Source organism: Lithobates pipiens, unplaced genomic scaffold (assembly GCF_037356315.1).
Source record: "Lithobates pipiens isolate NorthernLeopardFrog02 unplaced genomic scaffold, aLitPip1_a1.2 Scaffold_10, whole genome shotgun sequence".
Lineage (NCBI taxonomy): Eukaryota > Metazoa > Chordata > Amphibia > Anura > Ranidae > Lithobates > Lithobates pipiens.
Genome location: NW_027507686.1, coordinates 191343049 through 191366799, shown reverse-complemented (window position 1 = coordinate 191366799; position 23751 = coordinate 191343049). Strand labels below are relative to the sequence as shown.

General features: G+C 42.3%; 1 protein-coding gene across 3 annotated transcripts in view; it reads left to right on the top strand.

Moving 5' to 3' along the window:
• The window catches only part of KCNQ1 (potassium voltage-gated channel subfamily Q member 1), a 202200-nt gene that overhangs the window by 146231 nt on the left and 32218 nt on the right, over positions 1–23751 (top strand). For all 3 annotated transcript variants that reach the window (XM_077460779.1, XM_077460780.1, XM_077460778.1), the window contains 6 exons: positions 6633–6729; positions 10007–10147; positions 12157–12267; positions 12359–12454; positions 14002–14124; positions 15685–15820. In XM_077460779.1, the coding sequence (XP_077316905.1) occupies positions 6633–6729; positions 10007–10147; positions 12157–12267; positions 12359–12454; positions 14002–14124; positions 15685–15820 (704 nt within the window). The remainder of the gene's footprint in view (positions 1–6632; positions 6730–10006; positions 10148–12156; positions 12268–12358; positions 12455–14001; positions 14125–15684; positions 15821–23751) is intronic.

The window sequence follows — 23751 nt, the reverse complement described above, 5'->3', positions numbered from 1 at the left end:
AGAGACCATGCATCTGACAGGATCCCGTTCGCTGAAGACTCCTAGGTGGCTAATGCTATGAGCAAATTTAGTAGGTGAAGGTGTGGAAGCATGCTTGTTGTAAATATTAATGAGTAATTAATTTAGCATGCATATTAGTGGTGGTATATAAACATGAGCGCGCTAACAGGTATAGTATGCAAAATATATAATCAAAAGCCTTCAGAGTCCTATTCAGTTGTCCACTTGACCAGTTAAGATTTTTCCTGTTAGGCTAAGTACACACTGCTATTTTTTTTTCCAGTTAACTCAGCGGCCTGAGCGAAAAAAAAAAAAACGCTCTGGTCCGAGCCACTGTTGTAACAATCGACGTTAATGATCTCCCGTGTTGTTCTAATGTGTTCTGACAGGGGTATGGCCCCCCTTCCAGAACACTTTGGTCAGTGCTCCCAACCAATAGCTGAGAGCGATGAACGGGATCCGGTCATGCCCCTTTCACAGGAGCCAGACAAACGGCCAGCTTCTGTGGGACCAGCTGAATTGCACACGAGCCAAATGTTAGGCGGTTTCCATTGAACTGTCTGATACCGCCCAACATTCGGTATGCGTGTACGGGGCTTTACAATTACACAATTAGTTTGCCTTCTGACTGGAATTGGCATATGAAGAGTCTACCAGTTCTATCAGTCTTGATGACTTCCTAATGTGTAAATGGACTTGTCACCTGTCAGTGCATGTACATTCAGGAACATATGTCTAAAACACATTCTACACTTATGGTGTCTGTGGTCAGTCAGCCATAACTAATGCTATTTAGCCTATTCAATCCTGTATGACTGAGTGAAATTCTCCTTGGCTAGAGCAGAGGTGGCAGCCACCCCCGACAAAGCTAAGCTAAACTCTAGCTTACGGTATATACTATAGCGGAGGGTGAAATTCCAGGCCATCGGTCTCGGGCTGCTCAGGGACACTGCAGGCAGCACCAGAACCTTTAGTGCAACCTGAAGACATTAGAACTGTTCCCCATGTGTATAGAAACAGATACATTGCACAGTGAGGCACAAAGCAACATAGTTAAGGGTGCAGTGTTAGGCCTTGTATTCCGGGACACTTGCGAACATACAATGTCTTGAAAAAGTATTCATATCCCTTTCGAATTTTCAACATTTTGTCATATTCCAACCCAAAAATGTAAGTGTATTTTATTGGGATTTTATGTGATGGACCAGCACAAAGTGGCGCATAATTGTGAAGTGGAAGGAAAATGGTAAATGATTTTTAATTTTTTTTTTTTTTTTACAAATATTTGTGTAGCACCAACAGCCGAAGGAGCTGCTGGTTAGATTTTGGGCTTACCGTTACCTTCCGTCTTCCTCGTTGCACGTCTAGGGGTTTCCCCTGGTAATGGCCCAGTAAGTTGAGAGACCGACAACAGATCCACTTGATCGGATTTTATTTGCAAAATGTAGACCATGAACAGTCTCTTAAATTGGGATCAGAGGGTTGAAAAGGAATTCAGGTACTCTTGGTGTCAGTCAAAATGTTGAAGATCTTGCTTACTTTGTATCCAGAGAATAGCCATTCCCAACTGGATGATCACTCAGGTTGGACAGTCCCTCTCTCACAAGGCCTAGCAGTCAACAAGTCTCTGCCACAGACGTTGTTGTAGAACGTACAAGATAATGTCTCTGCAACAGACGTTGTTGTAGAACAGGTATGGAAACTTAAGCTTGAAAACACTTGTAGGATGCCTGGATCTTTCAGCCTGCTTGCCGATATCCATGAGACCGGATTCTCTCGGGTACTTCAGCCCTTCCAGGCTCTTACTAAGAAACCAATCAGTACATGGTCTTCTGAAGAGTCCTCCCCTGCAATGCTTGAAGCCACTGGGTCTCTCCCAAACTGGAGACGGCACCCAACCGTCTCAGAATCCTTCAGTTTCCTTGCCTCGGGCTAGCCAGCCTGAGACATAAAAATCAGGTGGATCCGAACCTCAGGCCATAGCCTTCCTGGGGGCTGGTCAGGAGGACCAGGACTATGAAGTGAGTACATCTTTCTGGACTGGAACCCCAAACCACGTGACGTCCGGATCTTTAATACCATCTCCCAGAAATCACAGTGAGAGTGCCACTTCCACTGTGCGGGCTCTGAGAGAGAGTAACTTCAGCACCTAACCAAACCATAGTTCCATGCCTGCCAGAAGACAGTGCCCCCTGTGGCCAGGCTGAACATTTCACAGTCCAGCCAGACTGATACTGAAGTCTAATTTAGATAATTGTACCCAAACCAAACTGCAGTTTAGGCAATTTTAACTTTGAAAAAAAAACGCATAGCGCGTGCTCTTCAGGAGCCGCCGCTACATTTGAAAAGCGTGGCGTACATTTGTATTCAGCCCCTTTATACTCTGATACCCCTAACTAAAATCTAGTTGAACCAATTGCCTTCAGAAGTTGCCTAAGGGTCCTTTCACACGGGACGGATCCGTGATGATCTGCCCCGTGAACATCCGCTTGCTCAGCAGGGATCGCTCTGTTGATCCCCGCTGAGCTGGGGGATGACAGGATGTTCCCTGCACAGGTGTGCAGGGACTGCCCTGTTAGATCTCCGCTCTCCCCTATGGGGGGATCGGATGAACACGGACAGTCTTTCAATTTTCATCTGATCCGCTCTCTGCAGACGGATAGAAAAATAGGATTTCCCTCCGTCTGCAGAATCGGACCATAGCGGGGACGGATGATATCTGGTATCAGCGGATGTTCATCTGCTGACACCCGCTATCCCATAGGGATGCATGTATGTCCGTATTTCATCTGAAAATGGATGGATGGATGAAATACGGACATACTGTCCGCACGTGTGAAAGGGGCCTTAGTAAATAGTCCACCTGTGTATAATTTATTTTCAGTATAAGCACAGCTGTTCTGTGAAGCCCTCAGATGTTTGTTAGTGAATAAACAGTGTCATGATGGCCAAGGAGCACACCAGACAGGTCAGGCAAAAGGTTTGGAAGAGTTTAAAGCAGGGCTAGGTTATTAAAAATGTATCCCAAGCTTTGAACATCTCACGGAACACTGTTTAATCCCTCGTTCGAAAATAGAAATAGTATGGCACAACTGCAAACCTACCAAGACATGGCCACCCACCTAAACTGACAGGCCGGCGAATGAGAGATTAATTGGACAAGAGGCCCATGGTAACTCTGGAGGAGCTTCAGAGATCCACAGGTCCTGGGAGAATCTGTCCACAAGACAACTATTATGCCCTTTACATACGATCAGACATTCCGACAGCAAAATCGCATGTTTTTTTTTTCCCCGACGGATGTTGGCTCAAACTTGTCTTGCATAGTCACACAAAGTTGGTCGCAAATTCTGAACGTCAAGAACACGGTGACGTACAACACATACGACGAGCCGAGAAAAATTAAGTTCAATAGCCAGTGCTGCTCTTCTGCTTGACTTTGAGCATGCATGGAACTTTGTGCGTCGGAATTGTGTACACACGATCGGAATTTGCGCAAACGGATTTTGTTGTCAGAAAATTTAAGAACCAGATCTCAAATTTTGTGCGACTGAAATTCCTATGGAAACTGTCCGCTGTAGCCTACACATGGGTGGAATTTCTGATGACAAGCTCCGATCACACATTTTCCGTCGGAAAGTCCGACCATGTGTACAGGGCATAAGTCTTAACCCCCATACATGCTATCAGATTTTCTGCTGATTTATTTATTTTTTCCTTCAGATTTACCAACACAATATAATATGAGGTCAAACCTTAGGAGTTTCAATTTGTATGCCATCAGGCAGGCCCTTGCACTACATGGTTTTGGTAAATCTGAAGACAAAAATCAGCAGAAAATCTGATGTGTGTATGGGGCTTTACACTCCACAAATCTGGCCTTTATAGAAGAGTGGCAAGAAGAAAGCCATTGTTGAAAGAAAGCCATAAGAAGTCCAGTTTGTAGTTTGCGAGAAGCCATGTGGGGGAAACTGCAAACGTGGAAGAAGGGACTCTGGTCAGATGAGGCCAAATGTAACTTTCTCTTATGTTCACTGACTGACACAGCTCCTCTCTTAGACCATTGGGTTGTTACGCCACCTTCAGGAGAGGACTAGGCATAACATGTTTACATGTAATAATATAACTAGAACTTTCCAGTTCCGCCCAAGGGACGGTCCCTTGGGTAACAACCATAACAGCCTGCCTTGCAGCTTCAGTTTTTTTTCTGCCTTATGAAGAAGGACCTAGGAACCCTGCGGGCTCATCAGTCCGTGTTTTTTTTTTTTCTGCAGAAGCTTTGCTTTTTGCGCAAGATTAAAGATCCTGTGATCTGCTATCAACAGCCGCTGGTGACAGGCTGGATAATCTTATCCTTGTAGTCTCCCCAGGCTGGCCAGTGAGCGTGTGCAGACCAGAGCTCTGCGCTGGGTCAGCCACAACCTGTCTCGGCACCAAAAGCGGTCCATGAGCGTAATTGCTCCGGGGCACACGTGACCGGGCTATTGATGTCTTATCAGTGTGCCGGGCCAGCAGCCACTCCGTGCTGATTGGAGAGTGGGTCTGTGATGGAATGTCTCCCAGCTCTGCAGGACTGGTAAGTACAGCTCTCCCTACCTCGGTGGGGCTGAGCAGCTGGGCATTCCCTGGGAGGATGATTCGGGGGTCCCTCACCTCCCTCTCTTTACTTGTCCCTATCTTCCATCCCCCCCCTTCCCTGTGAGGGATGCTGCATGGACTGCTGAGCGGTGTGTGTGCCATAGACAGGGTTTTTCCGGGGGGGGGGGGGGGGGGGGTGCGCTGGCTGGCTGTGCCCTGGATGTGTGGAGGTGTCTGGTGTAGGGCTGCAACTAACGATTATTTTCATAATCGATTCGTTGGCCGATTATTGTTTCGATTAATTGGTTAATAACCTTAATAAAAAATGTAAAAAGAAAGCTAATTTGCTGCTATTTGATTCAAAAAACACAAATTGCTGCAAAAACGCATTATTACATTGCTTTTCTGCAGCTTCTCCATTGAAGTATATTGAACCAAAAAAACAAAATAGCACCCTTTTTGTGTTAAAAAGTCCTTGTCTTTTCCAAATACGCAGCAGCTGAAAAAATCATGGATATGAACGTGTCCCATAGGAAACCATGTAAATGAACTGTAGTGTGTTTCTGCAAAAAGCACCAAAAAACACAGAGGTGTGACCCAGGCCTGAGATGTTTAGTAACATAATGGGGTTAAAAAAACTAAAATTAGTACAAAAAGAGCAAATAATCGCTACTGTAAGGGGTCCATTTTTTACTATGGGACAGTGAAAGTAATATTTGAAGTAGCGATTTGCTCTTTTTGTACTATAAAGGGCTAATAAATTTTATTTTTTAACCCCATTATGTTAGTGGATGATTAATCGATTAATTTCATAATCTATTAGTTGTCGATTAATCGATTAGTTGTTTCGGCCCTAGTCTGGAGGCTGCGTCTGTTGATGCGACCCCTGGCGTCTCACTTTCTAGTGAGCACTTTTGTTCAAGGAGTCCGACATGTAGTTCCTCCGGTGCGTCCACAGTTACCCCCGTGGGATATGAACCTGGTGTTATCGGCGCTTCAAAATCATGAAAATATCAGAGAGATCCCTCTGACTCTTTCCGTGAAAGTGGTCTTTTTATTGGCCATTACTTCGGCCAGGAGGGTTTCGGAACTGGTGGTCTTGTCTTGCAAGTCGCCCTATCTGGTTAGCCACAAGGATAAGGTGGTGCGTCCGCAACCACCTTTTCTGCCGAAGGTGGTTTCGGCATTCCACATCAATGAAGACATTGTGTTACCATCTCTGTGTCCTAAGCTGACACATCCTAAGGAGGTGGCCCTTCATGCCCTGGACGCGGTTCGGGCTCTGAGGGTGTATTTGTCTGCTACGGCTCCCTTTCGGAAGTCAGACTCCTTGTTTGTGTCGGTGGTTGGTCCAAAAAAAGGCATGGCGGTCTCGTCGGCCACCATTTCCAGGTGCATCAGACAGATTGTAATACAGGCCTACACCTTGAAAGGGCAGGTGCCCCCTTTCCGGTCACGGCCCACTCCACAAGGGCAATCGGAACATTTTGAGCTTTCTGACATCAAGCGTCTGTCGCTCAAGTGTGTAAAGCGGCGATTTGATAGTCTGTTCACACTTTTACAAAATTAGTAGATGTCAATGCATTGGCTAATGCCTGTGTTGGTCTAAACCCAAAAACAAAAATATGCTATATTGCTCCTGGATGTGTCCTGTCACCTCAATAAATGTTTAGTTCCTATGAGATTTCACTAAATGTTTTGACTTTGGATTTGCATGGTGCCAATTAAGCGAACTTCCATACTGGCTATGGGTGACCATGTGGGACAGACTGATGAATGTGGACTTCAAAACATGTCTTCCATCATTTTAATTACTTAATTAATGGTGGAAGAAAAGATGGTTATGCTCAGACAACTGACAAGGACACTGTGTTTTTAGGTATTTTCTGTGATTGCTGCAATGGTGGAGTTCAACTTTAGCAACAACCTGTTGGCAACAATGTCTAATTTCCATTTGGTATTCTGTGTTTTGATTGCAACATTGGATCTATATGTGATTCTATTGACCTGTCTCATGAATGATATTTTCTAATTTATTTGGCATTGTCTGACAGGGGGATCAGATTTTTGCAGATCCTACGTATGTTACATGTTGATCGGCAAGGCGGTACTTGGAGATTGCTTGGATCTGTTGTCTTTATACATAGACAGGTACGTTTACTATCATTTTAAAGCAGAACTAAACTTGTCTCCTATTTGCTCCCCCACTGGCACCGATATCTTTAGTATTTGATGTTCTGGGTCTGGGATCTTTGGCCATCTCGATTGGCCAGGCCAGAATGACGCGTTCATCCTGAGTGTGCTGAGAATTACAAGAACACGTGCAGCTTGCTGTATATTCTAAAGATTGTGCACAGGCATTTTGTCTGTGTTATTGCAGGAGACCTGCTACGTCTCTTCTGCAATAAAAAGTTTGCCTGCTCTCCTTTTTTATATACTTGAGTTCCGCTTTAAAGGAAACCTGTCAGCACAGGATAACTGAGGTTACCGTAGCTGAAAATGTACGTTTCCTGTCTGTTTTGCTGACTCATTGACTTTGATACTTTGATTCTATGGCCTGGAAAAAGCATTCAGATGCCCACATCCCAGCAGCATCGGCTCCTCTGCTTGCAGTGAGGGGGGGTAACTTTTTGTCTCCAGCCCAGAGTTCAGCTTTAATCTATTCATATATAAAAATTTGTATTTATTATTCCAGTGCCCACCCAGACCTGAAATATTGGCTATGATCAGAGTTGGTCACTAATTTTGTGATTTAAACAGAATATAAAATAATTCTGCACTAGCTGTAAACCTTACACCAAAACAAGTAATATAGTGTAACACTGAAAAAATAAATAAAAATCAAAGTCCCAAATCTAAATGTTAGACCAAATCTTCATGTTTGTCCAACAGGGCCGGACTGGGAATAAAAACCAGCCCTGGAAAAAATTTCATACCAGGCCCATAGCATTATTATACCAGCTCAATGGCATAATGTCATTATCCTGTTCATAAAAGGGAAAACCATGCATTTTAAAGCACATTTGAAGAGTGTATTATATATGGCTAAAACCGATAGGAAAGCACATAGGGAGATATATATATTTATACACTGTGTGTGTGTGTGTGTGTGTGTGTGTGTATATTATACACTGTGTGTGTGTATGTATATATATGTATATATAATATATATATATATACACACACACACACACAAATTACAGTTAAGTGGAGCAATCATCATCAAGGGGGAACTCTGGGAATGTGGGAATACCACCTTGATATAAGGGGCAATTGCAATTTTTTTTTTTTTTTTTTTTTTAGATCAGTGCCCCCTTACATTTATTGTATTTACCTCCCCCCAAGACTGGCCTGGTGGTGCTGTCACTGTCCACCTTTCAGGTGCTCCGTACAGGGCTCAGTCAGTTGGCTCCAGCTTGGTGACTCTGGTTTTATCCTGTAATCTCCTCTCCACATGTCTGGAGAGGAGTAAAGAGTGGGAGTGCCGCCAGGATGGTGGTCATGTGAGAAGTTAGATGTGTGTGTGTGGCCTGTGGAGAGGAGATTACAGGATAAAACCAGAGTCACCAAGCTGGAGCCGACTGATTGAGCCCTGTACGGAGCACCTGAGAGGTGGTCAGTGACAGCACCACCAGGCCAGTCTTGGGGGGAGGTTAATACAATAAATGTAAGGGGGCACTGATCTAAAAAAAAAAAAAAAAAAAAATTGCAATTGCCCCTTATATCAAGGTGGTCTTCCCACATTCCCAGAGTTCCCCCTTGATGATGATTGCTCCACTCAACTGTAATTTGTGTGTATGTGTGTGTGTATATATATATATATATATAATCTCTATCTATAATCTCTATCTATCGGTCAGGAAGTGGTAAAGCATGTTAAACCGGATAGTGCTTGTGCTGTTTGTCCCATTCTATGTTGTAATATACCTGGTTGATCCTGCCTATCCCTGTGGCCCCCTTAGTGTGCTGACCACGGTAATATTGGCTGCTGATCCATGATGCTGTGGTCAGTTTATGTGCCTCCATCATCCCACTGCTCCTCCCTCTCCCCCCCTGTCACTTGTTAGTGTATGATCTCATTAAAAAAAAACACCCCTCCTCTCCCCTCCCACTGGTATTCCGGGTGGCAGTAAAGTTAGTGATCCCAATTATTGCCAGCCCCTCTGTAATAATGAGTAACAATTATAGTAGTAGTAATAAAATTCGGCAGCTAAATACCTTTTTTTCACATCGCCGATGTGCGGTCGTGTGACCGCCCAGCTGACATCGGAGGGAAATCTCAGCCCTTCCCACTGTAGTCCTTAGATCTAGGAAGAAGAGCAACGCGCAGTCATGTGCCCACGCAAGGGTGATATGAAAAAAGTATTTAGCTGCTGAATGTTCAAAAAAAACACACACTGTGTAGTATATCTTAATACAGAGGGGCTGGCAGGAATTGGGATCACTGGCTTTACAACCACTTTAAGTCCTAAAGAATGCAGTGGTATGAAGGGATCGGTCAACACAAGCAAAGACTGCTTCACTAGATCACCAGTCTCCACTCCCAAACCAGATGCCAGTGAGGGGCACATGAGGCACATATATTTATAAACTGGCGGAGACCAGATGCAGAAGTTGCCTGGTACCATCTATTGTCTGTTTCAGGATCACACAAGCGCTTATAACCTCATGATATTAGGCGTTGTATCCATTTGGTAAGAGGCTTTTGAATTATAGTGGTGGATTTTTGCACTATATTAGACATGCATGAAGATTTGGTTCACTATTCAGATTTGGGGCTTCAATGTTTTTGCAATTTCAGTATATTACTTGGTGTAAGGTTTAAAGAGGACAGTGCAGTATTATTTACAGTTTTTCCTTCTGTTGATATCTGGTATTTGGATGTTTTGGAAACCGCAGTCTTTATTTCACAATTTCTATTTTTTTTTTCTTTCACTGACCTCAGCGTTATTACAGTATATAGGAATTATTTGGGATGGATTTATTTATTATTATTATTTTTATTTTTTTAATATAACCATATTCACTTTGCCATACTTTTTTTATTTTTTTTTTTCACATATTGATTTAAACATATTATATAAACATAACCTTTTAGTTTCCTGATTAATTACTGGCATACATTGAGTCATAGAAATCTTGGTGTTAGATTTCCCTGCAGTTTCGCCATCCCTTCTGGAAAGAGTATATCCATAGCGTCGGCCTCTTAAACTTTACCTAGGAAGCATGAAGATGCCAGCTAGTCTTGGTCTGCTTTTAGCCAAGATAATAGATGTGGTCCTAAGATGAGGTTATGTGGCCTCTGACTATGTAATTGTTGTGCAATCACTGCAATAGCGATTTGAAACCAAGTTTGAAGAAAATCTAGCTGTCCAACTGGAAGCCAATATTTTCATACTTTTATTTATATCCTTTTTTTGTCTTCCAGGAACTGATAACCACACTATACATTGGATTCCTTGGCCTAATATTTTCCTCTTATTTTGTATACCTTGCTGAAAAGGATGCTATTGATGGTTCAGGAGAATACCAGTTTGGTAGCTATGCAGACGCCCTGTGGTGGGGAGTAGTAAGTATACTGCATTAAATGAGAAGCTGAGCCTGTGGGTTCACCTTACCTTATAAAGTGGTCTCCGTTTTGTATAGCAGGCTCCTCTATCCTCCAAACTAGCTCTAAAGATTTGGAGGGAGAATAGAGGAGAGGACCATTATATAATGTTATACTGGACTTTTAAATATAAGTTTTTCTTGTAGGATGTAGAATAGCCCCATATTGGGGTGCTTTAAACTTTACTAAGGCTAGTAACCTTTGTTTGTGCATGTGGAAAATGTATTTGTGACTTGGAAAATCTCCCACTACTTTGTTATGCAGGTACTTACCCCAGCCTCTGAGGCTGTTGTCTGGTCCCTCCCTGACGGTTTCTTATTGCTCATTGAGGGTGCCCAGCATATTTAGTGGGTAAGGCAGGTGGTGGAAGGAGAAGGGGCAAAGCTCAACCACAGAAGCTGTAATTGATATTTGCATAGAGTTCACAGGTTATGGTCTCCTTAACCTGGTCTGCAGATTATGGGTTGCTCTGACGATAATCCGAAGATACAAATAGTCAGCTGAGGAGGCGCTTGCTTTATGGATCTTCTACTTTTTACTTTTATCTACTTTTGCTATCAAATTTGAGAAACCCCCAAGTGGTCAGCTTGGCTTGGCGTGGTCAGTTTGCAGGAAGAAAAGAGGGACTGGCAGGATTACCATCTACACTACTGAGCAAGTGAATGGTGTAAGAAGATGCATAATGTACAACATAGTTTAGCACTAAAGGAATTCCTTAAAGTGTTACTAAACCCAGGGCCCTGCATTCACTACGTCTGGTCTCACACAATACAGAGAATATGGAAATGCAATTATGTTAGTAAATATAAAATGCTAAATACCTTTTCTCATCAGCACTATATAGCAGTCCTGGTTAAAGCAGTAGTAAAGTCATTTATTTAACTTTTACCTACTGGTAAACCTATAAGGCTTACCTGTAGGTAAAAAGAATATCTCCTAAAGCTGTACGGTTTAGGAGATATTCCCCTTGCAATGAGCCGCTGGCTTCAGAGGTGCCTGCACTCCAGGGATTCTCGGCTGAAAGTCTGGCAGACGCCGGAACTTGTCGGAAAGAAGTCTCCCGTGAGAATGCGCAGAAGTGACGATGTCGCGGCTCCGGCCACTCAGTCCCGGAGCCGCAATACCTGGAAGACACACCGGGGGAAAATGTCAGCTCCCTTGGCGTGGACACCGGGAGATACCGACATCTCGTTTCAAGGTAAGTATTTCATAATGAGCTAGTATGCAGTGCATACTAGCTCATTATGCCTTTTCCCTTACAGTTGTAGAAAAAAAAAAGTCAGCGGGTTTACTACCGCTTTAAGTTTTGTAGGAGGAGTTTCCATACTGCACTGATCCTATCAGGATCTAGGACCCCCGACCGTCTGTCTGGAGATTGCTGATTGGCCTCGTGCTGATCACATCACAAGAAAAAAAAATGGTAATACACACCAAACTGAGCAGCATGACTCCAACTCTGTTCTATCCTGACCTGTTCTGGAGTCGGTGGAAGAAGGGGAGGGTCTCTGCATACAAGACCAAGCAGCCTTTTTACACAATGTAGAGGAGTAACCCCTTAGGTTCCACAGTGAGTATAACAAGCATGCTTTAGTGCATATACAGACTGATTTTACTGTTGTGGGTTTAGTAACACTTTAACTTAAATCAGTTTAATACATTTACTAATTTAATGTTAATACACTTTAGGTATACATCAGGTTTTGCAAAGTATAGGCAATGCACATGTTTGCTTTAAGGCAGAAACTAGCATCCAGTCAAAGTATCTTTCATTTTCTACATGCGGCAATGGTGCGAATGTGGTGATCTAATGTAAGTCCTTGATTTAGATTTGATAAAAGATCACTTTCTAAAGATCAAATTCTAAACTCTGATCCTGTAATAACGTTGTACATCCCGTTATGGACTACATAAGGGTTAGCCCTGTGTGTCATTTCTGTATGTTGCCTAAATTATTTTTATTTTTTTATTAGGTGACCGTTACAACCATTGGTTATGGAGACAAAGTTCCTCAGACATGGATTGGGAAAACGATAGCCTCTTGTTTTTCAGTCTTTGCAATCTCTTTCTTTGCATTGCCAGCGGTACGTTCTCCAGTTTGCTTGGTGTACTTGTTAAATTGGCTCCCCCTTTACTTATGTATTTGGTTACCTGTGTTCTGTCCTTCTTCTTCAGGGTATCCTTGGTTCTGGTTTTGCCTTAAAAGTACAGCAAAAGCAGCGCCAAAAGCACTTTAACCGCCAGATTCCAGCTGCTGCGTCTCTCATACAGGTACAGTAATGAGCCCTATGTGGTTTTATGTGACGGCAGTCACAGCCTTGACGTACAATATAAAGGCTCATGTTGACAGGCATTCTTTTCAAATTCTGCATTTGCTATTCAAATGCATGTGCTTGAATATCAAATGTAGCGTTTGACAAGAAAAAGGTGTGTTTGGTGATCTGCTTTGCTTTTAGTTCAAACACACCTCAGTATAACTTGCAATGTCCAAAGTTGCCGCAGCACAATGTAAAACAATTCAAACAGCCCCTTTAAATGATGTCTGAACGATTTCAATGAAACGATAATCTCCTGGGCTCCGCAGTTTTGCTAAACGTGGGTGATATGATCCACTCTTGGATTTAAGGCAAAGTCTAGAGTCTTGCAGCCCTCTTCAGAACAATGGGTATTCATACAACTAAAGAGAAAAAAAAAAAAACAGGGCGCACCGACCTAGTGCATTACAGATAAAGTTTTGTTAAAAATATATAAAAGCAATGGTACTACTCACAAACAAGCATGAGTGAAGGTTTTTCGTAACAGTCAAACTTCATCCCTTAGCAACTGCAGACAAGACCTGATGACAGGAGGTATCAGATGGTACCCCAGATGGCTAAACGGTTGATGCGTTTCGGGGGGCATACCCCTTTCCTCAGAGCCTTTACTCATGCTCGTTTGTGAGTAGTACCATTGCTTTTATATATTTTTCACAAACTTTTTTATCGCTAACGCACTAGGACGGTGCGCCCTCCCTTTTTTTTTTTTCTCTTTTAGTTGAACAACTTCAATACCAATCACTTTCACTCCCTTCCTGCCCAGGCCAATTTTCAGCTTTCAGCGCTGTCACACTTCGAATGACAATTGCTCGGTCATGCAATGCTGTACCTAAACAACATTTTTAGAAATTTTGTGAGATAGAGCTTTCTTTTGGTGGCATTTATTTACCACTGAGTTTTAAATTTTTTGCTAAACAAATGAAAAAAAGTTTTTCTTATTTTCTCCTTCCCTGTTGTGCGCTGATGAGGCTGCACTGACGGGCACTGATGAGGCAGCAGTGATAACATGGCACTGATGAGGAGGCACTAATATGCGGCACTGATGGGTGGCACGGGTGAGCATAAAGGGGCATTGCTGATGGGATTGCACTAATAAAAAATGCTCTGATAATTAGTGCAGACCCCCCCCCCCCCCCCCCCGCAATCAGGAGAGCTGCTTATTGGACGTCAAATGGCGTCCAGTCAGGACAAAGGAACCCTGTCCAACCGTCATTTTGCTATAGGCCAGAAGGGAAGGTGTTGGGCTTTAATGAAATACATTATTCATTTTGTACTCCGATATAGAGTTTATAAAATTCATTAGAAATTCTTCTGTTGTGATGAGGTTTTGCTCCTACATCTTGAGGTTTGGATGGGTGGGAGATTTGAACATGCACTATAGGTTTGAAATCAGATTTGTTGATACACTGCTCTGCATCCACATGTTCATCAACCATGTGCTATATGTGAACTTAGCTTTGCATAATAGATTGACGTAATACACTAGTGTCCTTTGTTTTCCAGACAGCGTGGAGGTGTTATGCTGCAGAAAACCCAGACTCTGTAACATGGAAAATGTACATCAGGAAGCCCTCAAGGAGCCAACAAATTATGTCGCCTAGCCCTAAACCCAAGAAAACAGTAATGGTACAGTATAACTCTCTGCATTCTAGTAAGAATTGGGAATGAAGCAAAAAGCTTGTAAAGTGATTTCCAGTTTACACCTAATTAGCCTTAAATTGTCCCCTCCTGCCTCCTAACACATGCTAAATAATCTGTGTAGATAGATGGACTGTATACACTTTCCTATTTTCAGGCCGCTCCAGTTCGATCACGTGATCTGGCTCCCCTGTGTCAGCCAGTGTGGCTGCGGGGGAGAGAAGGGAACAACGACAACAAATGGTCCATATGAGCCTATGGGTGACATCGCTGCTCCAGGCTTTTAGTTGTCGTTGGATCACTCTCTCCCTTTGCCGCAGCTGCTGCTGTCTGGCACAGATGAGATTACATGACGGACCAATCTGGGAATAGGTAAGTATGTACATCTTTTTTTTTTTTTACACAGATTAGTTAGCATAGGTGTTAGGAGGGGGAGGTGGAATTTTGGGCTAATTAGGTGTAAGTTGGAATTCTACTTTTAAGTGAATGCACTGATGAACCTGCTGTATGCATCTTCTACCAGTTTGGTACCAAAAGATGTGTTTTTACTAGAACGTTCATTAAACAGTTCTAGCACTTCATTGAACTCAAGTAAATTTCAATCCTAAAAATATATTTTAATACTGGCAGATCATAGCTATGTATCATTGTCTGGTTGTGGCCTTCCAAGTATGTACCTGGGGCTGGTAAGCATTAAGGTAGGACACATTTGCAATCCTATATTATTGGGCAGGAGCTGAGAGATGATCACAATGACAGAATAGTAAAAATGTGGGGGTGCCATGCAGTTTGTTGTCTGCGTCACAGCAGCCCATTCAAATGAATAAGTAAAAGTGGGGGTGAGGGGGGATGCTGACACCTAAATGTTTTTTTTACCTTAATACAAGAAACACATTAAGGTTAAAAAATATTTAGGCTTTACAACCATTTTAATGCATTCTCTGCTTTGGTAAAAAAAACATCAATACCCCTCGCCCTCCTCCCTAACACTTTCCTGACTCCTCCATTGATCCAGCGCTGTGTCTTCTCTCCCCTCTACCCCCTGGTTCTTTCAGGTTTTGCCGAGAGCAGTGGGGGCCATTAATGGCGAGAACAAACTACATTTTTTTCATTAAAAAAAATAAAATAAAATACCATGCCTTTTTGATGGCCACCAGTATTAGTTTGGTGCTTTTTGGCATAAATCTGCCATGAGCAATATGGGGGACGTGGCTTTTTAAAAAAATTTTATGAATATTTTATTAAAGAAAATTTTGCAGGACATTCTAATTACCTAGCAAAAATCACTGAGCCAAATGACAAGTATGCAGATTGGGATAGAGAAAAGGTCAATGACTCAAATGTAATAAAGCAATGATATTGGCATTACAGCCAAGTAACTAGCATTGTTAGGAGGGGTTACCAATGGCGAGCTCCATGCTTCTCTTTTGACAGGTTTCTGATGATTATTAGTTATTTTTTGTTTCTAGAATAATGGATGAGCCTATAAAACTGTTTGCATGTGTAATGTAAGAACGTATCATATTATAACCTTGGCAATGTTTATAGATTAAAAGAAAGAAAATGCGTACAGAAAAAGAAGAGGGCTCCACTGAGAAAATGTTAAACATTCCTCATATTACCTACAATTCTGCACCAGATGATCGAAGAAATGACTACTCAATGGAAGCCTATGAAAACACAGGTGATAAGAAAATTACAATAGCCAACCAGTTTTTTTTTTCTCCTTATTTCATACATACATAAATAAAACTGCTGTTTAAAGTGGTGTTTCCAGCCAAATGGTTTAGCACACAGATGAAACATGTATGTAGAAAGGGTTTTACCAACCTATAAAAATGTAAACACTCTTGTGATCCTCCCATCTTGGTGTGCTTCATGGTTGTTTGGCATATAAAAAGGGAGAACACTTCCCAGAGCCTGTAATTCTGCTGATGTCTCACCCCTTTCCCACCTTCGATCTGCTTATGCCTATCAGTAAGAGTCCTAACCTGTGAAGTTTACTGTGGACCCTCCACTTATTTTAGGCTCACTAAAAGGATAACCATGGATGTCAAACAAATACAAGAACTAAAGTGAAATACAGTCTCAAAAGAATGCATTAGCCTTATACTGTTTGATTGCCATAGTAATTATTTTGTTGTGTATGGAACAACTGTGTTACTTGTGCACTGAAAACACGCCAGATTTTTATCTACCAGAAAAAAAAAATACAAAAATGTATTTTTGGTCCACTGAGGAACACAAAGTGTTTACTGTCAGATTATTCTATCTAAAGGAGGGTTGGACACTGGAAGAAAACAAAATATTTTTGCCGGTGATCTAGGTGGATGGACTTCTTTTCTTCAGCTCTGCTGGGAAGTCTCCCTTTTTTTCTTTATTTTTTTTATTTTTTTTATTTTTCATTTATTTTTTTTCCTCTTCAGTCAAGATTCTGCTTTACAATACTGCTAGAGCTGGTCTCGACATTTGCAGCTATCTGGCCCTGCCTCATCTCAGCCTGGCTTTTGGATTGCTGAAATCGAGCACTGCTGGAGTGGACATTGCTGTACTAGCCTGAAAGTGACCTTCAGGCACTGGGCTCTACATAAGGCACTTACCAGACCTCTTTCAGGTAACAACTTTAACCACTAACAAGTAACCACTGCGGCAATGGATCCTTGCCTGATTGAGCTTGTGTAGCAGATGTGTGCACCATTACAATTCAACTATGATGGCTTTCTGGAAGCATCTTGACTTGATAGACCTTTGGAAATCATGCTTGTTACAGTTCAAAAATGCAGATAGTGCAACCAAGCAGTGCCAGGCCGATTTGATCTTTGAGGGACCATGTTTTTTCCAACCACCCCTTGATATGATTATCAAAGATATTACTAGACTAGAGAAAGATTGGCCAAGTCTCCTTACTCTACTGTCTAGGTAAGAAGTCCACTAAACCCTCAGAAAAGCCATCCTTTAACCTTCCTTTGCCTCATCGCGGATTAGCAGACCTACAGTACCTCTGCCCTTTTTTGGTCTCCTGGATTAAGGGGCATTGCCCCAGCTCATGTGCCTTTCAATGACCAACTTTGTCATTGCTGTCTCTCTACTTCTTTTGGGACCTTTAAGTCCAAAAGTTTTACATATATTGCCATCATTCCAGGGCTCTGACTCTTATGCCTTCCTCTGCACCCCAAGTTTTTATTTGCCAGGGTACTCTCCCAGTGTTTACTTTAGTGTTTTCTCTTGGAATCTAAATTGTGGGATACATAAACATTATCTTGTGGATAATATAGTTGGCGTGGGCCTTATTGAAAAATGTCTACCTGTTCTACCTGTTCTCTGATAGCTCTACCATTTAGCTAGATTCTGTATCGTCCCAAATCAGTGCTGGACGTTTCATCACCTAGAGGCAGCCTAAATCAGACTGTTTCTTCAGCAGAATGATCTACGGGGCATCTCTGAACTGTTGCAGGCATTTTTCGTTCACTCTTTTCTTGGCACTCCCTTTCTCTAGCCTCTTACCATGAAATCTCAGCTGTCCTAGAACCAGTTGACAGAGTTTTTGAAAAGGCTGAATTGCCTGTCCCTGGGGATCCAGTAGTTCTTGACACCTGTGAATCAGTCTCTCAGTTCTGGGTTTGGGGAAAATTTCTCTCCCCACCTTATGAAAAATCCTATCATTGAAGTGGTCTTATCTCCCAGTGATTTTAGAAGATGTGGTTCATGCTGTATCCTGATCATCCCCCTTGGTTGTTCATGTGATCTAGATCCAGATGGACAGTGTCACAGTCGTGGCATTCATTGCCATTAAGGAGTAACAGGAGGTCTTACCGTGTCAAGAGGTCCTGACATGTACAGAAAAAAAAAATGATGTTGCTTTACTTGGTATGCGATCATATATTCCAAAATTGCATAGATCTCACAGAGATTATTATACAGGTTTTATATAGCGCTAACAGTTTGCTCAGCGCTTTATAACATGAGGGCAGACATTACAGTTACATTACAATTTGGTACAAGAGGAATCAGAGGGCCCTGCTCATTAGAGCTTACAATCTAAAAGCAATCGGATAAATTGTGTGTCAGCCAACAAACCATGCTCATTGCAGTCTTTCAAGTAAAAAGTGATTATATACTGCTGCTGTTAGCCAATCAACGTTACTGTATATATGTAATAAAGATTACTCCTGTCTGTAATTGGAGACAATCCTATAATGACAAATATTTATGCTTTACTTGGTGTGTTTTCATGAGTCACACCGTTTTATATCCATAGACAGAGCAATCAAATAATTGTGTCCCATATCAAACAAACTATCTCTGCAATCATCCAAGTAGACTTTTTATTAATTGTAATTGGACTAAATACAAAGCTGAATAGTATACTTAGCTGGGGCAGCTTTTACGGAGGGTTAAAGTATCGGTACAAACTGGCAAAACTGTCCAAATGGCACATGGCCTACTGGGGTGGCCATGCTGAAAGGACCCTGTGTGTCTCTAACGTGTTTTCCTGGAAAAGCGTCATCAGAGGGCATGTGCTGATTAAGACCAAGACTTCTTTAAAAAGCCCATGAGGAAGCAGGAGGCTATGTGGCCTACTTCTAATTCCCATAGTGCCCTCCATGTGGATAAAAGAGCCATACTCCTAAATAAGACAAAAACAGACTCGCAAAAGGCATTGTGGAACACACTAAAGGAGAACGGCACACTCTAAAATATATGTATTAAAAACACGAAATCTTGTAATAATTGAATTATCGCTCATATTATAGTGACAATAACGCCAGCAAAAATTCTAATATTGATAAATAATATCAAACAGTAGACATGTATGTAAAGCTAAACCAAATATTACAACACATATCTATATATTCTAGCCAAAAATATCAGAAAATATTCAGAAATGAATGATGCCATTTAAAGTGGGGTACCCCCTAAAAAAAAAAAATTTAAAGTCAGCAGCTACAAATACTGCAGCTGCTGACTTTTAATAATCGGACACTTACCTGTCCCAGGGTCCAGCGATGCGGGGGGAACGAAGCCCCCCTCGTTCCCCGCTCCACTCACGGCACCGTCATGCGTACTGTGGGCACCCAGCTGTGGCTTCACAGCCGGGCACCCACTTCGCATGAGCGAGCGGCACAGGGCGCCGTGATACGCTGTACAGTCACCTGGGACACGTGACAGGTCCCAGGTGACTGTGCGGCATGAGGGGAAGTGATGTCACCAGCCCGGGCAAGGAAGAAGGCAGACTACGAGGGACCCCCTAGCAACAGGTATTTAGAGGTGAGTAAAAAAATTTTTTTTTTGCCAATTATTTATTTCTTTTTAAAGAATTTTGAACAACTTTTCATTTTTTGGTGGCAACACCACTTTAATTTGCATATGGCCAAAAATAATGGGGGGAAAAAACCTTAACAAAAACATGCAAAATAATTGAGTCCTTTAGGCCTGGAGTTTTAGTAGATTTCATTTATAGATCCATCTGCTTTTACAGTATCTCACAAAATGAGTATACTCCTCACATTTTTGTAAATATTTTATTATATTTTTTCATGCGACAACACTAAAGAAATTACACTTTGCTACAATGTAAAGTAGTGAGTGTTGAGCTTGTATAACCGTTTAAATTTGCTTTTCCCTCAAAATAACTCCGCACGCAGCCATTAATGTCTAAACCGCTGTCAAGAAAAGTGAGTACACCCCTAAGTGAAAATGTTCAAATTGGTCCCAAACTGTTAATATTTTGTGTGGCCACCATTATTTTCCAGCACTGCCTTAACTCTCTTGGGCATGGAGATCACCAGAGCTTCACAGGTTGCCACTGGAGTCCTCTTCCACATCATGGATGTTGGAGACCTTGTGCTGCTCCACCTTCCATTTGAGAATGTCCCACAGATACTCAATAGGGTTTAGGTCTAGAGACCTGCTTGGCCAATCCATCCCCTTTACCCTCAGCTTCTTTAGCAAGGCAGAGGTCGTCTCGTAGGTGTCTTTGGGGTTATGTTGGAATATTACTCTACAGCCCAGTCTCCAAAGAGAGGGGATCATGCTCTGCTTCATTATGTCATAGTACATGTTGGCATTTATGGTTCCTGCAATGAACTGTAGCTCCCCAGTGCCTGCAGCACCAGACCAGGACACTCCCACCACCATGCTGACTGTAAGCAAGACGCACTTGTCTTTGTCTCCTCATCTGGTTGCTGCCACACACGCTTGACACCATCTGATCCAAATAAGTTTGTCTTCATCAAACCACAGGACATGGTTCCAGTAATCCATGTACTTAGTCTGCTTGTCTTCAGTAAACTGTTTGCGGCTTTCTTGTGTAAAATCTTTAGAAGAGGCTTCCTTCTGGGACAACAGCCATGCAGACCAATTTGATGCAGTGTGCGGCGTATGGTCTGGGCACTGATGGGCTGACCCCCCCACCCCTTCAACCTCTGCAGCAATGCTGGCAGCACTCATACGTCTATTTCCCAAAGACAACCTCTGGATATGACGCTGAGCACGTGCACTCAACTTTTGGTCAACCATGGCAAGGCCTGTTCTGAGTGGAACCTGTCCTGTTAAACCACTATATGGTCTTGGCCGATGTGCAGCAGCTCAGTTTCAGGGTCTTGGCAATCTTCTTACAGTATAGGCCATCTTTATTTAGAACAACAATTCTTTTTTTCAGATTCTCAGAGTTTTTCACTATGAGGTACCATGTTGAACTTCCAGTGGCCAGTATGAGAGTGAGAGTGTGATAACATCAAATTTAACACACCTGCTCACCATTCACACCTGAGACCTTGTAACACTAAAGAGTCACATGACACCGGGGAGGGAAAATGGCTAATTGGGCCCAATTTGGACATTTTCGCTTGGGGTGTGCTCACTTTTGTTGCCAGCGGTTTAGACATTAATGGCTGTGTGAGTTATTTTGAAGGGACAGCAAATTTACACTGATACAAGCTATACACTCACTATTTTACATTTTAGCAAAGTAATTTCTTCAGTGTTTTCACATGAAAAGATAGAATAAAATATTTACAAAAATGTGAAGGGTATACTCGCTTTTGTGAGATACTGTATGTTATTGGAGGATCTTGTCCAATCAGCCCAGTTACCATTGCCCTGCCAAGTCCATTGCTTGATGATTGTCAGTTTGATCTTAATTACTGATATTTAAAGCCGAGTTCCACCCAAAAGTTTAACTTCTGCTTTAAGGCCTCCTGCCCGGTTCCTGTTTGGGAAACTGGGCTTTTGGGGGGAGGTGGGGAGCAGGTACCTGACATATGACAGGTCCTAGAAGACTTTGGAACTAGTACTAAAGCGCAGCTCCGCTCACGCATGCACCTGGCTGTGAAGCCGCAAGCTGTCACAGCCAGGTGCCTATAGTAGAGATGCCGGTGCGGCCGAGGGGAGGACACAGCATGAGTGAGTACACCACTGGATCGTGGGACAGGTGGGTGGCTGTTTATTAAAAGTCAGCACCTACTTTTTGTACCTGCTGACTTTTAAGAAAAAATATGACTGGAACTCAATTTTAATGTACGCAATTGCATTATTTTTCCTCTCTTCCCCTTTGGTTATCCTCTCTATTACCTCCCTACTGCCCCCACCTCCTCTCTGATCCTCCTGATTTTCCTGTTCTCCTTTTTGGAATGTTTTTCCCATCTACAACCCCAGTTCGAAAACAGTTAGGACGCTGTGTGAAATCTAAATAAAAACAGAATGTGATGATTTGCACGTCTTGTAAACTTAGGTTTTATCAAATGTTTATGTTGTGCTTCGTCTACTTCCTTTTCCCCTTTGGAAAGGAAACAATTGATATTTTTTATTTGTTGCATTCCTATTAGTGGTAGAGTGCAATTTATTCTGCTCTACACAGATTTACTCTACCCCCTCTTAAACATCTTAATTCAGTAGTTAAATTTAATTTCCCACATTCCCCATACATCTAGATTCCGGAGAGCATTTTGTTGCTTGATGGATGCCTTGGAACACTCCATTAAGTAACTTTCTCAGGTGGGCACTACGTCGGTCCACTTGAGAAGGATCCTATATGTATCCTATCCTATGTAAGTGTTGGTTGGCAGAACTTCTCTGTAAGACACAGGTCTAGTGGCTGCCCTTTGATGGCGAGTGCTTGTTTGGACCATCCGGTGAATATGACAGGTTAGAAACAAGGGATGCTTTAAAATAGAAGTAAGGGCCCCCCCCCCTTTAATATTTGGGTGGATGCAGCATGGGACTGATGCTACATCTATCCCCCGGCATCTCTACATTGAGAACCGAGCGATCAAATATCGCCAATGGCTCACAGATCCCTGAGAGGAGAGCTGCTGACTGTCAATCAGCAGCTCTCCTCTCTGCTCCTCCATACTCACTGGAGAGCTGAGCTGGGAAGGGGCCTGGAGCGGCCGTCTCTAGTCTCTTAGCGACTCGCTTAGAGGCTGATACGGCCATCAGTCCAGGCACCTGCCGATGTGTCAGCCGTAATGTCGCAGTCCCGATAAAAAATCTCAGATCGCTGAAATCACTAATATTAAAAAAATAAAATAAAAAAAAAGTAATAATAAAAATGCCATAAAACTATCCCCTATTTTGTAGACACTATAACTTTTGTGAAAATCAGTATACACTTATTGTGATATTAACAAAAATATGTAGAAGAATACATATTGGCCTAAACTGAGGAAAACTTCTTTTTTTTTTTTTTTTTTATATATATATATATATATATTCTTAGAGGATATTTATTATAGCAAAAAGTAAAAAATATTGCTTTTTTTTCCCAAAATGGTCGCTCTTTTTTTGTTTATAGCGCAAAAAATAAAACCCGCAGGCAGAGGTGATAAAATGCCAAAAGAAAGCTCTATTTGTGGGAAAAAAAGACGTTGAATTTGTTTGGGCGCAACATCACATGACCGCACAATTGTCAGTTAAAGCGACGCAGTGCTGTATCGCAAAAAGTGCTCCAATCAGGAAGGGGGTAAAATGTTCCGGGGCTGAAGCGGTTGATAAGAATTTAGTGCTTACACTTGCTGCCTTTATTAATGCATTGTGTGTGCCTACATAGGTCTTGTTCTCTTATTTCCCAACACCTCGGACACTCCTGGAAAGGATCTGTCAGCCTGAAAACCCCCCTTGCTCATGATGTAAATACTGTTTCCAGGCAGCGGGGGATATCCCATGCCATCTTTAATAATGGTGTAGACCCAGTTGTCAGGAGTGTACCTAACTTGGAGCAGAAGAATGTAAGGCTGGGTTCACATATATGCAAATTGGATGCGTTTTTAACCACATCAAATTCGCATAACATGTGAATGTCACCAGCTTTTAATGGAGCTGGTTCACACATAATTTTAAGGACTGTGAACATGCAATAAAATCATTTTAAACAAGCTACCCATTCACTAAAATGGCTATAGGCAGACAAATTCAACTTCAAAGTTCACAACAGAAGCTCTGAAATAAATCTTTGCTCTTTTGTATCAGAATATTGTCCGTCTGCCAGCGCTCTAAGAAACACACAGCAGATGTTTCTAAGGGTGCGTTCACATATGTGAATGCACACAACGCCGATTACAGGCGAGAACCCCAACGGGGGGTTCTCAGCGATTAACTGTGAGAGACAGCCGGCTC